Raw genomic sequence first — 17,087 nt, forward strand, 5'->3', positions numbered from 1 at the left:
GCGTTGACCTTGCTCACGTCTGGATTCGGAGAGAGAGATCACCCAGTCTTCTGGTTCGGTGGGTGGGGGCATGTCATGCCAAATAGTGTCCCCCTCTACGTCACAATCGGATTCTATGAGTTCTAAATTCTGTTGCTAGGGCTGTTGCTAAAACACTAATAGTTTATGGAATCCCATTGTGACGTAGAGCGGGACACTATTTGGCATGACAGGCCCTCACGCACGGTACAGTGTTGTTGTGGTTGTCGAAGCATAAAATGAGTTGAGTTTGTCTAGAAAAGAGGCATGGTTGGGCAGGTCACAGCTGGGTCTTCCTTTGTAATCTGTAATGGACTGTAGTCCCTGTCACATCACAGCTGGGTCTTCCTTTGTAATCTGTAATGGACTGTAGTCCCTGTCACATCACAGCTGGTTCTTCCTTTGTAATCTGTAATGGACTGTAGTCCCTGTCACATCACAGCTGGGTCTTCCTTTGTAATCTGTAATGGACTGTAGTCCCTGTCACATCACAGCTGGTTCTTCCTTTGTAATCTGTAATGGACTGTAGTCCCTGTCACATCACAGCTGGGTCTTCCTTTGTAATCTGTAATGGACTGTAGTCCCTGTCACATCACAGCTGGTTCTTCCTTTGTAATCTGTAATGGACTGTAGTCCCTGTCACATCACACCTGGGTCTTCCTTTGTAATCTGTAATGGACTGTAGTCCCTGTCACATCACAGCTGGGTCTTCCTTTGTAATCTGTAATGGACTGTAGTCCCTGTCACATCACAGCTGGGTCTTCCTTTGTAATCTGTAATGGACTGTAGTCCCTGTCACATCACACCTGGGTCTTCCTTTGTAATCTGTAATGGACTGTAGTCCTTGTCACATCACGGCTGGGTCTTCCTTTGTAATCTGTAATGGACTGTAGTCCCTGTCACATCACAGCTGGGTCTTCCTTTGTAATCTGTAATGGACTGTAGTCCTTGTCACATCACGGCTGGGTCTTCCTTTGTAATCTGTAATGGACTGTAGTCCCTGTCACATCACGGCTGGGTCTTCCTTTGTAATCTGTAATGGACTGTAGTCCCTGTCACATCACAGCTGGGTCTTCCTTTGTAATCTGTAATGGACTGTAGTCCTTGTCACATCACGGCTGGGTCTTCCTTTGTAATCTGTAATGGACTGTAGTCCCTGTCACATCACGGCTGGGTCTTCCTTTGTAATCTGTAATGGACTGTAGTCCCTGTCACATCACGGCTGGGTCTTCCTTTGTAATCTGTAATGGACTGTAGTCCCTGTCACATCACAGCTGGGTCTTCCTTTGTAATCTGTAATGGACTGTAGTCCTTGTCACATCACGGCTGGGTCTTCCTTTGTAATCTGTAATGGACTGTAGTCCCTGTCACATCACGGCTGGGTCTTCCTTTGTAATCTGTAATGGACTGTAGTCCCTGTCACATCACGGCTGGGTCTTCCTTTGTAATCTGTAATGGACTGTAGTCCCTGTCACATCACAGCTGGGTCTTCCTTTGTAATCTGTAATGGACTGTAGTCCCTGTCACATCACAGCTGGGTCTTCCTTTGTAATCTGTAATGGACTGTAGTCCCTGTCACATCACAGCTGTCTCTTGTTCCCCCCCCCCCCCCTTTTCTCAGTGCTGGAGTGGGCCGGACTGGTTGTTTCATCGTGATTGACGCCATGGTGGAGCGAATCAAACACGAGAAGACAGTTGACATCTACGGTCACGTGACCCTCATGAGGTAAATGGGAGGTTGAATCCCTTCTTTGGGGGGGGGGGATCTATCATCCAACAAGCGTTCATTTTCAGAACGTTGAACCAATTGCCACTGTAGGAACAGACATTATATTAATTATATTATAATGTTTTTTTTAAATCATATTTTTCAGACTCTTTTCAGTAAATGCTAACTAAATGCTAACTGAAACCAGGACTCTGTGATTACCAGTGTTACCAGTAAATGCTAACTGAAACCAGGACTCTGTGATTACCAGTGTTACCAGTAAATGCTAACTGAAACCAGGACTCTGTGTTTACCAGTGTTACCAGTAAAGGAACCCTGACTGAAACATTCAACTTTTAGGTCCCAGCGGAACTACATGGTGCAGACGGAGGATCAGTACGCCTTTATCCACGACGCGCTGCTGGAGGCCGTCGCCTGCGGCAACACCGAGGTTCCGGCGCGGAACCTTCACGCCTACATCCAGAGACTGACCCAGATAGAACCGGCGGAGAACGTCACGGGCACGGAACTGGAGTTCAAGGTGCGTTGTCAAGGTTCTAGGGTTCTGTGGTGCTGTTCTAGGGGGTAAATAAATGTTGTCTCTGTGAGATCCAGGGCCTGCGTACCTCCTTGCCCGGGTTCAAATCAAATGTTTAAATATTGATCCTTTATTTTGACCGAGACGTGCGGCGACAGCGAGAGTCATCAATTTCAGATAAAATGTCAGAGCAAAACAGCACCACTCTGTCTCAGTATGTGTAGACCATGTATATGATGCTGTCTGGTCAGTGAAACAGCACCTCTCTGTCTCAGTATGTGTAGACCATGTATCTGATGCTGTCTGGACAGTGAAACAGCACCTCTCTGTCTCAGTATGTGTAGACCATGTATCTGATGCTGTCTGGACAGTGAAACAGCGCCCCCTCTGTCTCAGTATGTGTAGACCATGTATCTGATGCTGTGTGGACAGTGAAACAGCGCCCCCTCTGTCTCAGTATGTGTAGACCATGTATCTGATGCTGTGTGGACAGTGAAACAGCGCCCCCTCTGTCTCAGTATGTGTAGACCATGTATCTGATGCTGTGTGGACAGTGAAACAGCGCCCCCTCTGTCTCAGTATGTGTAGACCATGTATCTGATGCTGTGTGGACAGTGAAACAGCGCCCCCTCTGTCTCAGTATGTGTAGACCATGTATCTGATGCTGTGTGGACAGTGAAACAGCGCCCCCTCTGTCTCAGTATGTGTAGACCATGTATCTGATGCTGTGTGGACAGTGAAACAGCGCCCCCTCTGTCTCAGTATGTGTAGACCATGTATCTGATGCTGTGTGGACAGTGAAACAGCGCCCCCTCTGTCTCAGTACGTGTAGACCATGTATCTGATGCTGTCTGAAACAGTGAAACAGCGCCCCCTCTGTCTCAGTATGTGTAGACCATGTATCTGATGCTGTGTGGACAGTGAAACAGCGCCCCCTCTGTCTCAGTATGTGTAGACCATGTATCTGATGCTGTCTGAAACAGTGAAACAGCGCCCCCTCTGTCTCAGTATGTGTAGACCATGTATCTGATGCTGTGTGGACAGTGAAACAGCGCCCCCTCTGTCTCAGTATGTGTAGACCATGTATCTGATGCTGTCTGGACAGTGAAACAGCACCTCTCTGTCTCAGTATGTGTAGACCATGTATCTGATGCTGTCTGGACAGTGAAACAGCGCCCCCTCTGTCTCAGTATGTGTAGACCATGTATCTGATGCTGTCTGGCCAGTGAAACAGCGCCCCCTCTGTCTCAGTATGTGTAGACCATGTATCTGATGCTGTGTGGACAGTGAAACAGCGCCCCCTCTGTCTCAGTATGTGTAGACCATGTATCTGATGCTGTGTGGTCAAGAAGGGTATAACATGTTAAGGCCGTGACATGTCGTACTCTTTTCTCGGTCCGATGGAAACATCATGACTTGTTGTGTTCATGCCACATTAAAAGGTCCATCCATTTCTCCAATTAAATGACATGTACTTTCCTCTAAAAAACCTGTAAAGAAACGTGTAGGACAATAGGAGGTTCCGTTTCCCCTTGTGGAAATGAAATGCCCGTCCAACTGATTCCCTTCTGACCGCCGGCCCTGGTGAGAGCTCAGTGTTCAATCGACTTCCTGTAGTTTCCTCTCTGTCCCTCTCTAATGAGCTGTTGTTCTTTCTCACCCGAGTCAAGCAACGGCCAGACTGTGTGTGTGTGTGTGTGTGTGTGTGTGTGTGTGTGTGTGTGTGTGTGTGTGTGTGTGTGTGTGTGTGTGTGTGTGTGTGGTTTCGCTGACGCAGGATAAACTCTGGTTCACATGTGTGTGTCGAGACAGCCAGGGGGCCTGTGGTTTCCTCTCCCACATCTCTTCTCCTCTCTTCTCCTCCCCGTCTCTTCTCTTCTTCCCCCCCCCTTCCCCCTTCCTCCCCCTCCTCCCCCTCTCTTCCTCCTCCTCCTCCACCCTCCCCCTCTCTTCTCCCCCCTTCCCCCTTCCTCCTCCTCCCCCTCTCTTCCTCCTCCTCCCCCTCTCTTCTCCCCTCTCTCCTCCTATTTGTTAGACTCTGTGCAAACTGAACTGTATAGCGGTCATACTCTGTTCTACCATGTCATGATATAATTAATTATGTGATATTTTCTTATGAATTGTCAAGCCATATCTTATCTTGTTATAACACACTATGTCATGACATATCGCGTCCCACAGCATCTAGCCAATGCTATGGTCAAACTTAAATATTAAGTCGTGCACTGTTCTGTTCTGCTGTGTCATTCTATGTCACATTATTACATGATGTGTAGCTATGTCACATTATAACACCCTATGTCACCACCCTCCCCTTCATAGTGCTTGACCAGTGTGAAGGGCCACACTTCCCTTCTCCTCGCATGTCATATCTCGTGATATAATGTGACATAGCATTACATATTGTAACACCCTATGTCATCTGCCCTCCCCTCCATAGCGGTTGGCCAGTGCGAAGGCCCACACTTCCCTTCTCCTCGCATGCCATATCTCGTGATACAATATGTAATGCTATGTCACATTATAACACCCTATGTCATCTGCCCTCCCCCTCCATAGCGGTTGGCCAGTGCGAAGGCCCACACCTCCCTTCTCCTCGCATGTCATATCTCGTGATACAATATGTAATGCTATGTCACATTATAACACCCTATGTCATCTGCCCTCCCCCTCCATAGCGGTTGGCCAGTGCGAAGGCCCACACCTCCAGGTTTGTGAGTGCCAACCTGCCGTGTAACAAGTTCAAGAACCGTCTGGTGAACATCATGCCCTACGAGACCACCAGGGTCTGTCTGCAGCCAATCAGAGGAGTGGAGGGGTCAGACTACATCAACGCCAGCTTCATAGACGGATACAGGTGAGGAGGGAGGGGGTCAGACTACATCAACGGCAGCTTCATAGACGGATACAGGTGAAGAGGGAGGGGGTCAGACTACATCAACGGCAACTTCATAGACGGAAACAGGTGAGGGGGGAGGGGGTCAGACTACATCAACGGCAGCATCATAGACAGATACAGGTGAGGAGGGAGGGGGTCAGACTACATCAACGGCAGCATCATAGACGGATACAGGTGAGGAGGGAGGGGGTCAGACTACATCAACGGCAACTTCATAGACGGATACAGGTGAGGGGGGGAGGGGGTCAGACTACATCAACGGCAGCTTCATAGACGGATACAGGTGAGGGGGGGAGGGGGTCAGACTACATCAACGGCAGCATCATAGACAGATACAGGTGAGGGGGGGAGGGGGTCAGACTACATCAACGGCAGCATCATAGACAGATACAGGTGAGGAGGGAGGGGGTCAGACTACATCAACGGCAGCATCATAGACAGATACAGGTGAGGAGGGAGGGGGTCAGACTACATCAACGGCAACTTCATAGACGGATACAGGTGAGGGGGGGAGAGGGTCAGACTACATCAACGGCAGCTTCATAGACAGATACAGGTGAGGGAGGGAGTGAGTCAGACTACATCAACGGCAGCTTCATAGACGGATACAGGTGAGGAGGGAGGGGGTCAGACTACATCAACGGCAGCTTCATAGACGGATACAGGTGAGGGGGGTAGGGGTTCAGACTATATCAACGGCAGCTTCATAGACGGATACAGGTGAGGAGGGAGGGGGTCAGACTACATCAACGGCAGCTTCATAGACGGATACAGGTGAGGAGGGAGGGGGTCAGACTACATCAACGGCAGCTTCATAGACAGATACAGGTGAGGAGGGAGGGGGTCAGACTACATCAACGGCAGCATCATAGACAGATACAGGTGAGGAGGGAGGGGGTCAGACTACATCAACGGCAACTTCATAGACGGAAACAGGTGAGGGGGGAGGGGGTCAGACTACATCAACGGCAGCATCATAGACAGATACAGGTGAGGGGGGAGGGGGTCAGACTACATCAATGGCAGCATCATAGACGGATACAGGTGAGGAGGGAGGGGGTCAGACTACATCAACGGCAGCTTCATAGACGGATACAGGTGAGGAGGGAGGGGGTCAGACTACATCAACGGCAGCTTCATAGACAGATACAGGTGAGGAGGGAGGGGGTCAGACTACATCAACGGCAGCATCATAGACAGATACAGGTGAGGAGGGAGGGGGTCAGACTACATCAACGGCAGCATCATAGACAGATACAGGTGAGGAGGGAGGGGGTCAGACTACATCAACAGCAGCTTCATAGACAGATACAGGTGAGGAGGGAGGGGGTCAGACTACATCAACGGCAGCATCATAGACAGATACAGGTGAGGGGGGAGGGGGTCAGACTACATCAATGGCAGCATCATAGACGGATACAGGTGAGGAGGGAGGGGGTCAGACTACATCAACGGCAGCTTCATAGACAGATACAGGTGGGGGGGGAGGGGGTCAGACTATATCAACGGCAGCTTCATAGACAGATACAGGTGAGGGGGGAGGGGGTCAGACTACATCAACGGCAGCTTCATAGACAGATACAGGTGAGGGGGGAGGGGGTCAGACTATATCAACGGCAGCTTCATAGACAGATACAGGTGAGGGGGGAGGGGGTCAGACTATATCAACGGCAGCTTCATAGACAGATACAGGTGAGGAGGGAGGGGGTCAGACTACATCAACGGCAGCATCATAGACGGATACAGGTGAGGGGGGGAGGGGGTCAGACTACATCAACGGCAGCTTCATAGACAGATACAGGTGAGGGGGGAGGGGGTCAGACTACATCAACGGCAGCTTCATAGACAGATACAGGTGAGGGGGGGAGGGGGTCAGACTACATCAACGGCAGCTTCATCGACAGATACAGGTGAGGGGGGAGGGGGTCAGACTACATCAACGGCAGCTTCATAGACAGATACAGGTGAGGGGGGGAGGGGGTCAGACTACATCAACGGCAGCATCATAGACGGATACAGGTGAGGGGGGGGGGGGTCAGACTACATCAACGGCAGCTTCATAGACAGATACAGGTGAGGGGGGAGGGGGTCAGACTACATCAACGGCAGCTTCATAGACAGATACAGGTGAGGGGGGGAGGGGGTCAGACTACATCAACGGCAGCTTCATAGACAGATACAGGTGAGGGGGGAGGGTCTTACGGTAGCAGCCAACTTTAAACAATCAAAGACATTTCTTCCGAAAACAGCAGATATTTATTTGAAATTGTCCATTGATTGGATGTGTCCATTGATTGGATGTGTCCATTGATTGGATGTGTCCATTGATTGGATGTGTCCATTGATTGGATGTGTCCATTGATTGGATGTGTCCATTGATTGGATGTGTCCATTGACAAAAACATTTGTATAGGACATATAAGAGAGGATAGAAATAGTTATTGTAGTACAGTGCTTCTCAAACCTCTCCTCAGGGACCTCATCAGTACCATAGATATATTATTATAGATAAACCTCTCCTCAAGGACTCCATCAGTACCATAGATATATTATTATAGATAAACCTCTCCTCAGGGACTCCATCAGTACCATAGATATATTATTATAGATACACCTCTCCTCAGGGATTCCATCAGTACCATATATATATTATTATAGATAAACCTCTCCTCAGGGACTCCATCAGTACCATATATATATTATTATAGATAAACCTCTCCTCAGGGACCCCATCAGTACCATATATATATTATTATAGATAAACCTCTCCTCAGGGACTCCATCAGTACCATAGATATATTATTATAGATAAACCTCTCCTCGGGAACTCCCAGATGTTTCAGCGTGTTGTTAAAGCCCCTGAACTATCTCACATGATTCAACTAGTCAAGGACTTGATGATTAGTTGAATCAGGTCCTAGTTCTGGAATAGATCAAACACATGGAAGGGCTGGGGGTTCCTGAGGAGAGATTTGGAGCGGGTGGGAGTCCTGAGGAGAGGGTAGAGAATGGCTGGGAGTCCTGGGGAGAGGTTTGGAATGGCTGGGAGTCCTGAGGAGAGGGTTGAGAACGGCTGGGAGTCCTGAGGGGAGGTTTGGAATGGCTGGGAGTCCTGAGGAGAAGTTTGGGATGTCTGGGAGTCCTGATGAGAGGTTTGGAATGGCTGGGAGTCCTGAGGAGAGATTTTTACAGTGGACTGCTGTCACCCACAACATCTACAGTAGACTGCTGTCACCCACAACATCTACAGTAGGCTACTGTCACCCACAACATCTACAGTAGACTGCTGTCACCCACAACATCTACAGTAGACTGCTGTCACCCACAACATCTACAGTAGACTACTGTCACCCACAACATCTACAGTAGGCTGCTGTCACCCACAACATCTACAGTAGACTGCTGTCACCCACAACATCTACAGTAGGCTGCTGTCACCCACAACATCTACAGTAGACTGCTGTCACCCAGATATCTACAGTCTGTAGTGTCTGTCTCAGTCTCCCCAGTTTACCTGATTACCTGCCAGCTTACCTGATTGTCACAGAGACATCTCCTTCTCTCTCTCTCCCCCTCTCCACTATCTCCTTCTCTCCCCCTCCCCACTATCTCCCCCTCTCCACTATCTCCTTCTCTCTCTCTCCCCTCCGTTGCGGGGTTAAAACTGGGAAAAACGTAACTTTATTAAAATCCGCCGTGACCAATCGTAGCTCACCATAGCTACCATCCCCTACTGGATTGGCTGACAGCGGCTGTTGATACGTAGCACTACCTAGCATGCTTGCTGGCTTGTTAGCACCCACATGAGGGCTAAGGCCATGTTGCTTGTATAGTGTAAACGCCCGCTGAGCTTTAGCCCAGGCACAGACCAGTTTACACAAGACAATAATGATGCCCTCAAATATTCATTAACGTGGGGGGGGGGGGGGGGTCAACAACCCACCAGCAGTTAGCGTTTACTATGTGTCAAACTTGATCACAGTGGTGTGCCCTAAATGGCACCCTATTCCCTATGTAGTGCACTACTTTTGAACAGAGTTGGCACCCTATTCCCTATGTAGTGCACTACTTTAGACCAGAGCCCTATGGCACCCTAGTCCCTATATAGTGCACTACTTTAGACCAGGGCCCTATGGAGAAATAGGGAGCCACTTGGATCAGAGCCATAGAAATGAGGTCTAACAGGTTCCAGAGCCTCAGTGTTGTCACGGTGACATTTAACCATGACTTTGACACGGTGAACTGAACTGAAAGGAATCAACAGTGTTTTCTCCACGGTGGTGTGTACCCTAATCCACCGTAACAGATAGACTGAAGGCTAGAATACACGGAATTAGTAGCCGCGTAAAAGACAGGTGTTTCCCACAGAAATCAGAGACCGGACAGATTTCCGATTCCGATTTCCGATGCCAAACTCTGTCGGTTATTTGCTGCAACACTGCTAATAACTGAGAGAGAGAGAGAGAGACAGAGAGAGAGAGAGACATATATATATACAGTGCCTTGCGAAAGTATTCGGCCCCCTTGAACTTTGCGACCTTTTGCCACATTTCAGGCTTCAAACATAAAGATATAAAACTGTATTTTTTTGTGAAGAATCAACAACAAGTGGGACACAATCATGAAGTGGAATGACATTTATTGGATATTTCAAACTTTTTTAACAAATCAAAAACTGAAAAATTGGGCGTGCAAAATTATTCAGCCCCTTTACAACAGGAAGAAAGCGCTTTACAACAGGAAGAAACATGGTATATAACAAACGATGATGTTATGTTTTATTGTGGTTCTGGTCTTACCCTGACTGTCCATTGTTCGTACGGAGAGTCACTGCATCAACCTGCCTCTGTTGCTTTTCTTCCTGTTTTCTGAGACGACCTTCTGTCTGACGGTGTCTGAGATACAGGTGACTACGTCATCGCACCGTGGCAAGAGACGGGCCAAAGTGCATTCCAGGCCCCGCTACATTTACAGACTTTTCATTGCATGAAACCATGTCACGTCATTGACTGTGCAGTCTGGCGTCAGATTGCTGGGGCAGATGATGTGGTTAGCTGATATGTTTACTCACCTGTCCAGGTGTTGTGAGAGCTGGGCAGGTGTCTGTAATGTAGTCATTCTGGAACGCACCCTATCCAGGTGTTGTGAGATCTGGGCAGGTGTCTGTAATGTAGTCATTCTGGAACGCACCCTATCCAGGTGTTGTGAGATCTGGGCAGGGGTTTGTAATGTAGTCATCCTGGAACGCACCCTATCCAGGTGTTGTGAGATCTGGGCAGGGGTTTGTAATGTAGTCGTCCTGGAACGCACCCTATCCAGGTGTTGTGAGAGCTGGGCAGGGGTCTGTAATGTAGTCATCCTGGAACGCACCCTATCCAGGTGTTGTGAGAGCTGGGCAGGTGTCTGTAATGTAGTCGTCCTGGAACGCACCCTATCCAGGTGTTGTGAGAGCTGGGCAGGGGTCTGTAATGTAGTCATCCTGGAACGCACCCTATCCAGGTGTTGTGAGATCTGGGCAGGGGTCTGTAATGTAGTCGTCCTGGAACGCACCCTATCCAGGTGTTGTGAGAGCTGGGCAGGGGTCTGTAATGTAGTCGTCCTGGAACGCACCCTATCCAGGTGTTGTGAGAGCTGGGCAGGGGTCTGTAATGTAGTCGTCCTGGAACGCACCCTATCCAGGTGTTGTGAGAGCTGGGCAGGGGTCTGTAATGTAGTCATCCTGGAACGCACCCTATCCAGGTGCTGTGAGAGCTGGGCAGGGGTTTGTAATGTAGTCATCCTGGAACGCACCCTATCCAGGTGCTGTGAGAGCTGGGCAGGGGTTTGTAATGTAGTCATCCTGGAACGCACCCTATCCAGGTGCTGTGAGAGCTGGGCAGGGGTCTGTATTGTAGTCATCCTCTACAAGGGTGGGCAGTTCCAGTCCTCGAGGGCCTGATTGGTGTCACAGTTTTGCCCCAGCTAACACACCTGACTCCAAAAATCACCTAATCATGATCTTCAGTTTCGATGCAATTTGATTAAACAGCTGTGTTTGCTAGGGATGGGGACAAGTGTGACACCTCGAGGACTGGAGTTGCCTACCCATAACATTATTCAAAATAAATTCAAAACAAACATTTATTTAATTGGTTTTTTTAGTTTATAAACATATTTTCTGGAGATATATATAAAAACAAGGGTAGATACAGTTTTTGAAAAATACATTTATATCAATTTCTTTAACAACAAGGGGAGAAAATATCATACATAGAGATTGACCCAACAAGCTAAATAATACCCAGCATGCAATATTTCAATAATATTCAAACAAAACCCATTCCATTCCATTGACAATTTTAATATTTTATATTTAACCGTTGTTTAACCAGGCGAGTTGGTTAAGAACACATTCTTATTTACAATGACGACCTGGAGTCCTGTATATACAGGTGATAAATATAATGATGACCTGGAGTCCTGTATATACAGGTGATAAATATAATGATGACCTGGAGTCCTGTATATACAGGTGATAAATATAATGATGACCTGGAGTCCTGTATATACAGGTGATAAATACAATGATGACCTGGAGTCCTGTATATACAGGTGATAAATATGATGATGACCTGGAGTCCTGTATATACAGGTAATAAATGCAATGATGACCTGGAGTCCTGTATATACAGGTGATAAATATAATGATGACCTGGAGTCCTGTATATACAGGTGATAAATATAATGATGACCTGGAGTCCTGTATATACAGGTGATAAATATAATGATGACCTGGAGTCCTGTATATACAGGTGATAAATACAATGATGACCTGGAGTCCTGTATATACAGGTGATAACATTGTATTCAAATAAGGCATGAAAATACATCCCTTTCACACACAGACCAAAATCCCACTAATTGACCAGGCCTGCATGTTTTCTACCAGGTTATTGGTATATCTGAAATGGATAGGGTGTGAAAACAACACATGGAGAAATAAAAACCACTAGTCATGGTTCCTGCGTTTTCACAGACCCTGGAACCAAAATGCAGGTTTGAGTCTGTGTGAATGGTTCTCTGCTTCATTAACACTTCCATTGTTTAAAACCTCCCTAATTTGAACTGCAAACAGCCCCCATGGTTTAACAGTGTCCCCACCCTTCCCAATCGACCAGTTACCCTCTGATATGTATAAAAGGGGTTCACCACCCAAAATGTATTTATTTAACTAGGCAAGTCAGTTAAAGAACAAATTATTATTTACAATGACAGCCTACCCCCCCCCCCCCCGGTCAAACCTGGACGATGCAATTGTGCGCCGCCCTGTGGGTACTCCCAATCACGGCCCGGTTGTGATACAGCCTGGAATCGAACCAGGGTCTGTAGTGACGTCTCTAGCAACTGAGATGTAGTGACTTAGACCGCTGCGCCACTCGGGAGTAAAACAACTCAGGAGTGGCCACTAAGGGCTTCGATGAAAGGGGCTCATATAAACATGGCCTTAGATTTTTTTTTGTTTTTTACAGGTAGCACACCTACTGTCTCAAATGGGTATAAAGAAACATGTAGAGACTATATCTCCTCCGCTGACATTGTATCTGAGATTCTTTCCCCTTGATTAGCCGGTCTGGTGGGATCCACAACCACTAAGGACAGCAGCGAAATCAGAAAGATCCATATTAAAATCCACACCGTGAAATAACTCAGAGTCCATCTCCCGAACCACGTGGCGCACATGGCCCCCAGTGTGGCCCCCAGTCTCCCTGCCTTCCCGTAGCTGCTACTGCTGCGCCTTAGAGCCGCAGACAGAGCCACCCCCGCAGCCGCCGCCGGACCAAACAGAGCCCCCATCGTGCCCCAATGCCCCAGGATAGACTGGGACTTCAAGGCTGCTAAAATCCCTGTTCCTATGCCTGCTGCCGCCCTCAGTTTGACTGCTCCTTTACCGAACTGAACCGACACCCCTGCAGCCAACGCAGCCATGAAAGGAGACACGACGATGAAGATGACTTTCACAGCCATTTCTACCGTGTATTGGTACACGGTGAGGACGTCAGTCAGTTCTCCAACGGCTGTTTCCAAGAGGAACCCCACACCTCCGCAGATAGCAGAGGTCCCCATCAGAACCACTGTTACGACCGCTGCCACCTCCGTAGCGTCCGGCTCCGTCTCCCCAGCCTTCCTGATTGCCATGGAGGCAGCGAGGCACAGTATTCCTCCTACTGCCATGGGCAGAAACAACATCAGGAACATTGCTATCAAGAGGGTCAGGAAGGTGACGAGCCCTTTGTCTGCCTCTGATTCTCCCTTGTTAATGTCTTCTGGTGGAGGCCCCAGGCCACCGAGTTCTGCTGCCATTGTGGAGGACAGAAGGTAACCTCCAGGTACGCCAGAGATGAAGCCCAGCACCGCTGCTCCTACGGCTTTCCAGATATCTATCAGGAGAGGGGGAGAGGGGGAGAGGGGGAGAGGGGGAGAGAGGGGGAGGGGGAGAGGGAGAGAGAGGGGTGGAGAGAGGGAGGGAGGGAGAGAGAGGGGTGGAGAGAGAGGGAGGGAGAGACAGAGAGAGGGGTGGAGAGAGAGAGAGGGAGAGACAGAGAGAGAAAGAGGGAGAGAGAGAGAGAGAGAGAGGGGGGGGAGAGGGGCGTGAACAGGGGTGGGGGTGAGAGAGGGAGAGAGAGAGAGGGAGAGAGAGAGAGAGGGAGAGAGAGAGGGAGGGAGAGAGAGAGAGAGACAGAGAGAGAGGGAGGGAGGGAGAGAGAGACAGAGAGAGAGAGAGGGAGAGAGAGAGAGAGAGAGGGAGGGAGACAGAGAGAGAGGGCGTGAACAGGGGTGGGGGTGAGAGAGAGAGAGAGAGAGAGACAGAGAGAGAGAGGGAGAGAGAGAGGGAGGGAGAGACAGAGAGAGAGAGAGAGAGACAGAGAGAGAGAGAGAGAGAGGGAGGGAGAGCGAGAGAGAGAGAGAGGGCGTGAACAGGGGTGGAGGTGGGAGGGGTAGAGAGAGAGGGGGGTGGGGGTGAGAGGGGTACAGAGCAGACCTGGGTTCAAGTACTATTTAAATATCTCAGTTACTTTCACATACATTTGAAGTATGTATTCGGATACCTTAAAATAAATACATTCATTTGAAAAGTATTAGAACAATGCCAGTACACAGACTCAAATACTCTCCCATGCATTTAACCCAGGTATTTGAAATAAGTATTTGAAAATACTTTTAAAATACAATTTGGTTGACAATTTTTTTTTTTTTTTTTTTACAAATAACCATTACAATACTGAAATAAAAGTCCTTGTTTTGGGCTGTGGATTTGAAAATACTCAAAAACACAGGGAAAAAAATATTTTAAATACTAGAGACTCTTATACATATTAACCAGGGCTGGTGGAGAGGGAGGGAGAGGGAGAGGGAGAGGGAGGGGTTGGGGGAGGGAGTGTTTGGGGGAGGGAGGGGTTGGGGGAGGGAGAGGAAGGGGTTGGGGGAGGGAGGGGTTGGGGGAGGGAGAGGGAGGGGTTGGGGGAGGGAGGGGTTGGGGGAGGGAGAGAGGGAGGGAGAGGGAGGGGTGGGGGGAGGGAGGGAGAGAGAGAGGTGGGGGGGGTGAGAGGAGAAGACAATAGATACATGTTTATTAAGAAGCCAGTCAACATCAGTTTAATATACAACTAGCATGGCACATTCCTAACAAATAACCACGGTTTCTGACAGGACAGTCTGAGACATGGTAGGACGGTTTCTGACAGGACAGCCTGAGAGATGGTAGGACGGTTTCTGACAGGACAGCCTGAGACATGGTAGGACGGTTTCTGACAGGACAGCCTGAGAGATGGTAGGACGGTTTCTGACAGGACAGTCTGAGAGATGGTAGGACGGTTTCTGACAGGACAGCCTGAGAGATGGTAGGACGGTTTCTGACAGGACAGCCTGATAGATGGTAGGACGGTTTCTGACAGGACAGTCTGAGAGATGGTAGGACGGTTTCTGACAGGACAGCCTGAGAGATGGTAGGACGGTTTCTGACAGGACAGTCTGAGAGATGGTAGGACGGTTTCTGACAGGACAGGCTGAGACATGGTAGGACGGTTTCTGACAGGACAGCCTGAGAGATGGTAGGACGGTTTCTGACAGGACAGTCTGAGAGATGGTAGGAAGGTTTCTGATAGGACAGCCTGAGACATGGTAGGACTGTTTCTGATAGGACAGTCTGAGATGTAAGGATGGTTTCTGATAGGACAGTCTGAGAGATGGTAGGACTGTTTCTGACAGGACAGTCTGAGAGATGGTAGGACGGTTTCTGACAGGACAGTCTGAGACATGGTAGGACAGTTTCTGACAGGACAGTCTGAGAGATGGTAGGATGGTTTCTGACAGGACAGTCTGAGAGATGGTAGGACGGTTTCTGACAGGACAGCCTGAGACATGGTAGGATGGTTTCTGATAGGACAGTCTGAGAGATGGTAGGACGGTTTCTGACAGGACAGTCTGAGACATGGTAGGACAGTTTCTGACAGGACAGTCTGAGAGATGGTAGGACTCTGAGAGATGGTAGGACTGTTTCTGACAGGACAGGCTGAGACATGGTAGGACAGTTTCTGACAGGACAGTCTGAGAGATGGTAGGACTCTGAGAGATGGTAGGACAGTTTCTGACAGGACAGCCTGAGACATGGTAGGACAGTTTCTGACAGGACAGTCTGAGAGATGGTAGGACTCTGAGAGATGGTAGGACAGTTTCTGACAGGACAGTCTGAGACATGGTAGGACGGTTTCTGACAGGACAGTCTGAGAGATGGTAGGAAATAACACTTTTACTACAATAAACTGAAATGTAATGTTACCGCTAGCTATGTGGTCTGGCATCAGCATCAGGGCTCGTTTTAATGTTACTGCTAGCTATGTGGTCTGGCATCAGCATCAGGGCTCGTTTTAATGTTACTGCTAGCTATGTGGTCTGGCATCAGTGTCAGGGCTCGTTTTAATGTTACCGCTAGCTATGTGGTCTGGCATCAGTGTCAGGGCTCGTTTTAATGTTACCGCTAGCTATGTGGTCTGGCATCAGTGTCAGGGCTCGTTTTAATGTTACCGCTGGCTATGTGATCTGGCATCGGTGTCAGGGCTCGTTTTAATGTTACCGCTGGCTATGTGATCTGGCATCGGTGTCAGGGCTCGTTTTAATGTTACCGCTAGCAATGTGATCTGGCATCGGTGTCAGGGCTCGTTTTAGTCTAGTAGTTCACCATGGTTCCTAAAACTCTGTCAGTCAGACACAGATCCAGAAGCCTGGTGTCATCATAATAACCTCTAATAAAACAACCGTCTCATCACCAAGGGCTGCTGACAACCAGTGTTCAACACATTTCACTTCATCCATAACTTTTGACACAGTTAATGAACTGAGAGAGAGAGAGATAGAGAGAGAGAGGGAGAGAGAGAGAGAGAGAGAGAGAGAGAGAAAGAGACAGAGAGAGAGACAGACAGACAGAGAGAGAGAGAGAGACAGAGAGAGAGAGAGAGAGAGAGAGATATGCTTCTCACAGAGTCAGACCAGGCTGGTTTTATTGTAATGTCAAGTCGGGCAGATCTTGTCATTGACTCTGTCGTTTATTTGCTGCAACACTGCTAATAACTGCGTCTGGTTAACGGTTGGCACCACAATCTCTCTCTGAGGTTATTCACGACACGAAGGAGCGTGGCTTTACAACAGGAAGAAACATGGTATATAACAAACGATGATGTTATGTTTTATTGTGGTTGTGGTCTTACCCTGACTGTCCAACGTTGACATCGTTGACACGGAGAGTCACTGGATCGACCTGGGGCTCTGGTGCCGACTTCCTGTTATTGAAACGTACTTCTCCGTCCTGACACTAACACACGGTGACTGAGGTACAGGTGACTGCATCATCACCCTGGGACAGAAATCCAACCAGTAGAAAGTGGGGGAGG

General features: G+C 48.7%; 2 protein-coding genes across 4 annotated transcripts in view; one reads left to right on the forward strand and one right to left on the reverse strand.

Annotated features, from left to right (window-relative positions):
* Positions 1-17,087, forward strand: part of LOC110516467 (receptor-type tyrosine-protein phosphatase delta) — a 181,708-nt gene that overhangs the window by 147,345 nt on the left and 17,276 nt on the right. For all 3 annotated transcript variants that reach the window (XM_090188107.1, XM_090188104.1, XM_090188106.1), the window contains 3 exons: positions 1,640-1,744; positions 2,087-2,267; positions 4,943-5,121. In XM_090188107.1, coding sequence (XP_090044233.1) covers positions 1,640-1,744; positions 2,087-2,267; positions 4,943-5,121 — 465 coding nt within the window. The remainder of the gene's footprint in view (positions 1-1,639; positions 1,745-2,086; positions 2,268-4,942; positions 5,122-17,087) is intronic.
* Positions 12,657-16,926, reverse strand: LOC118947859 (uncharacterized). The gene is made up of 2 exons (XM_036972890.2): positions 16,905-16,926; positions 12,657-13,580 (listed from the first exon to the last, which is right to left on the reverse strand). Exons 1-2 carry the CDS (start codon positions 16,924-16,926, stop codon positions 12,718-12,720), a joined length of 885 nt encoding a protein of 294 aa, XP_036828785.1. The 3' UTR covers positions 12,657-12,717.

Source organism: Oncorhynchus mykiss, chromosome 10 (assembly GCF_057628025.1).
Source record: "Oncorhynchus mykiss isolate SJ-2025 chromosome 10, ASM5762802v1, whole genome shotgun sequence".
Lineage (NCBI taxonomy): Eukaryota > Metazoa > Chordata > Actinopteri > Salmoniformes > Salmonidae > Oncorhynchus > Oncorhynchus mykiss.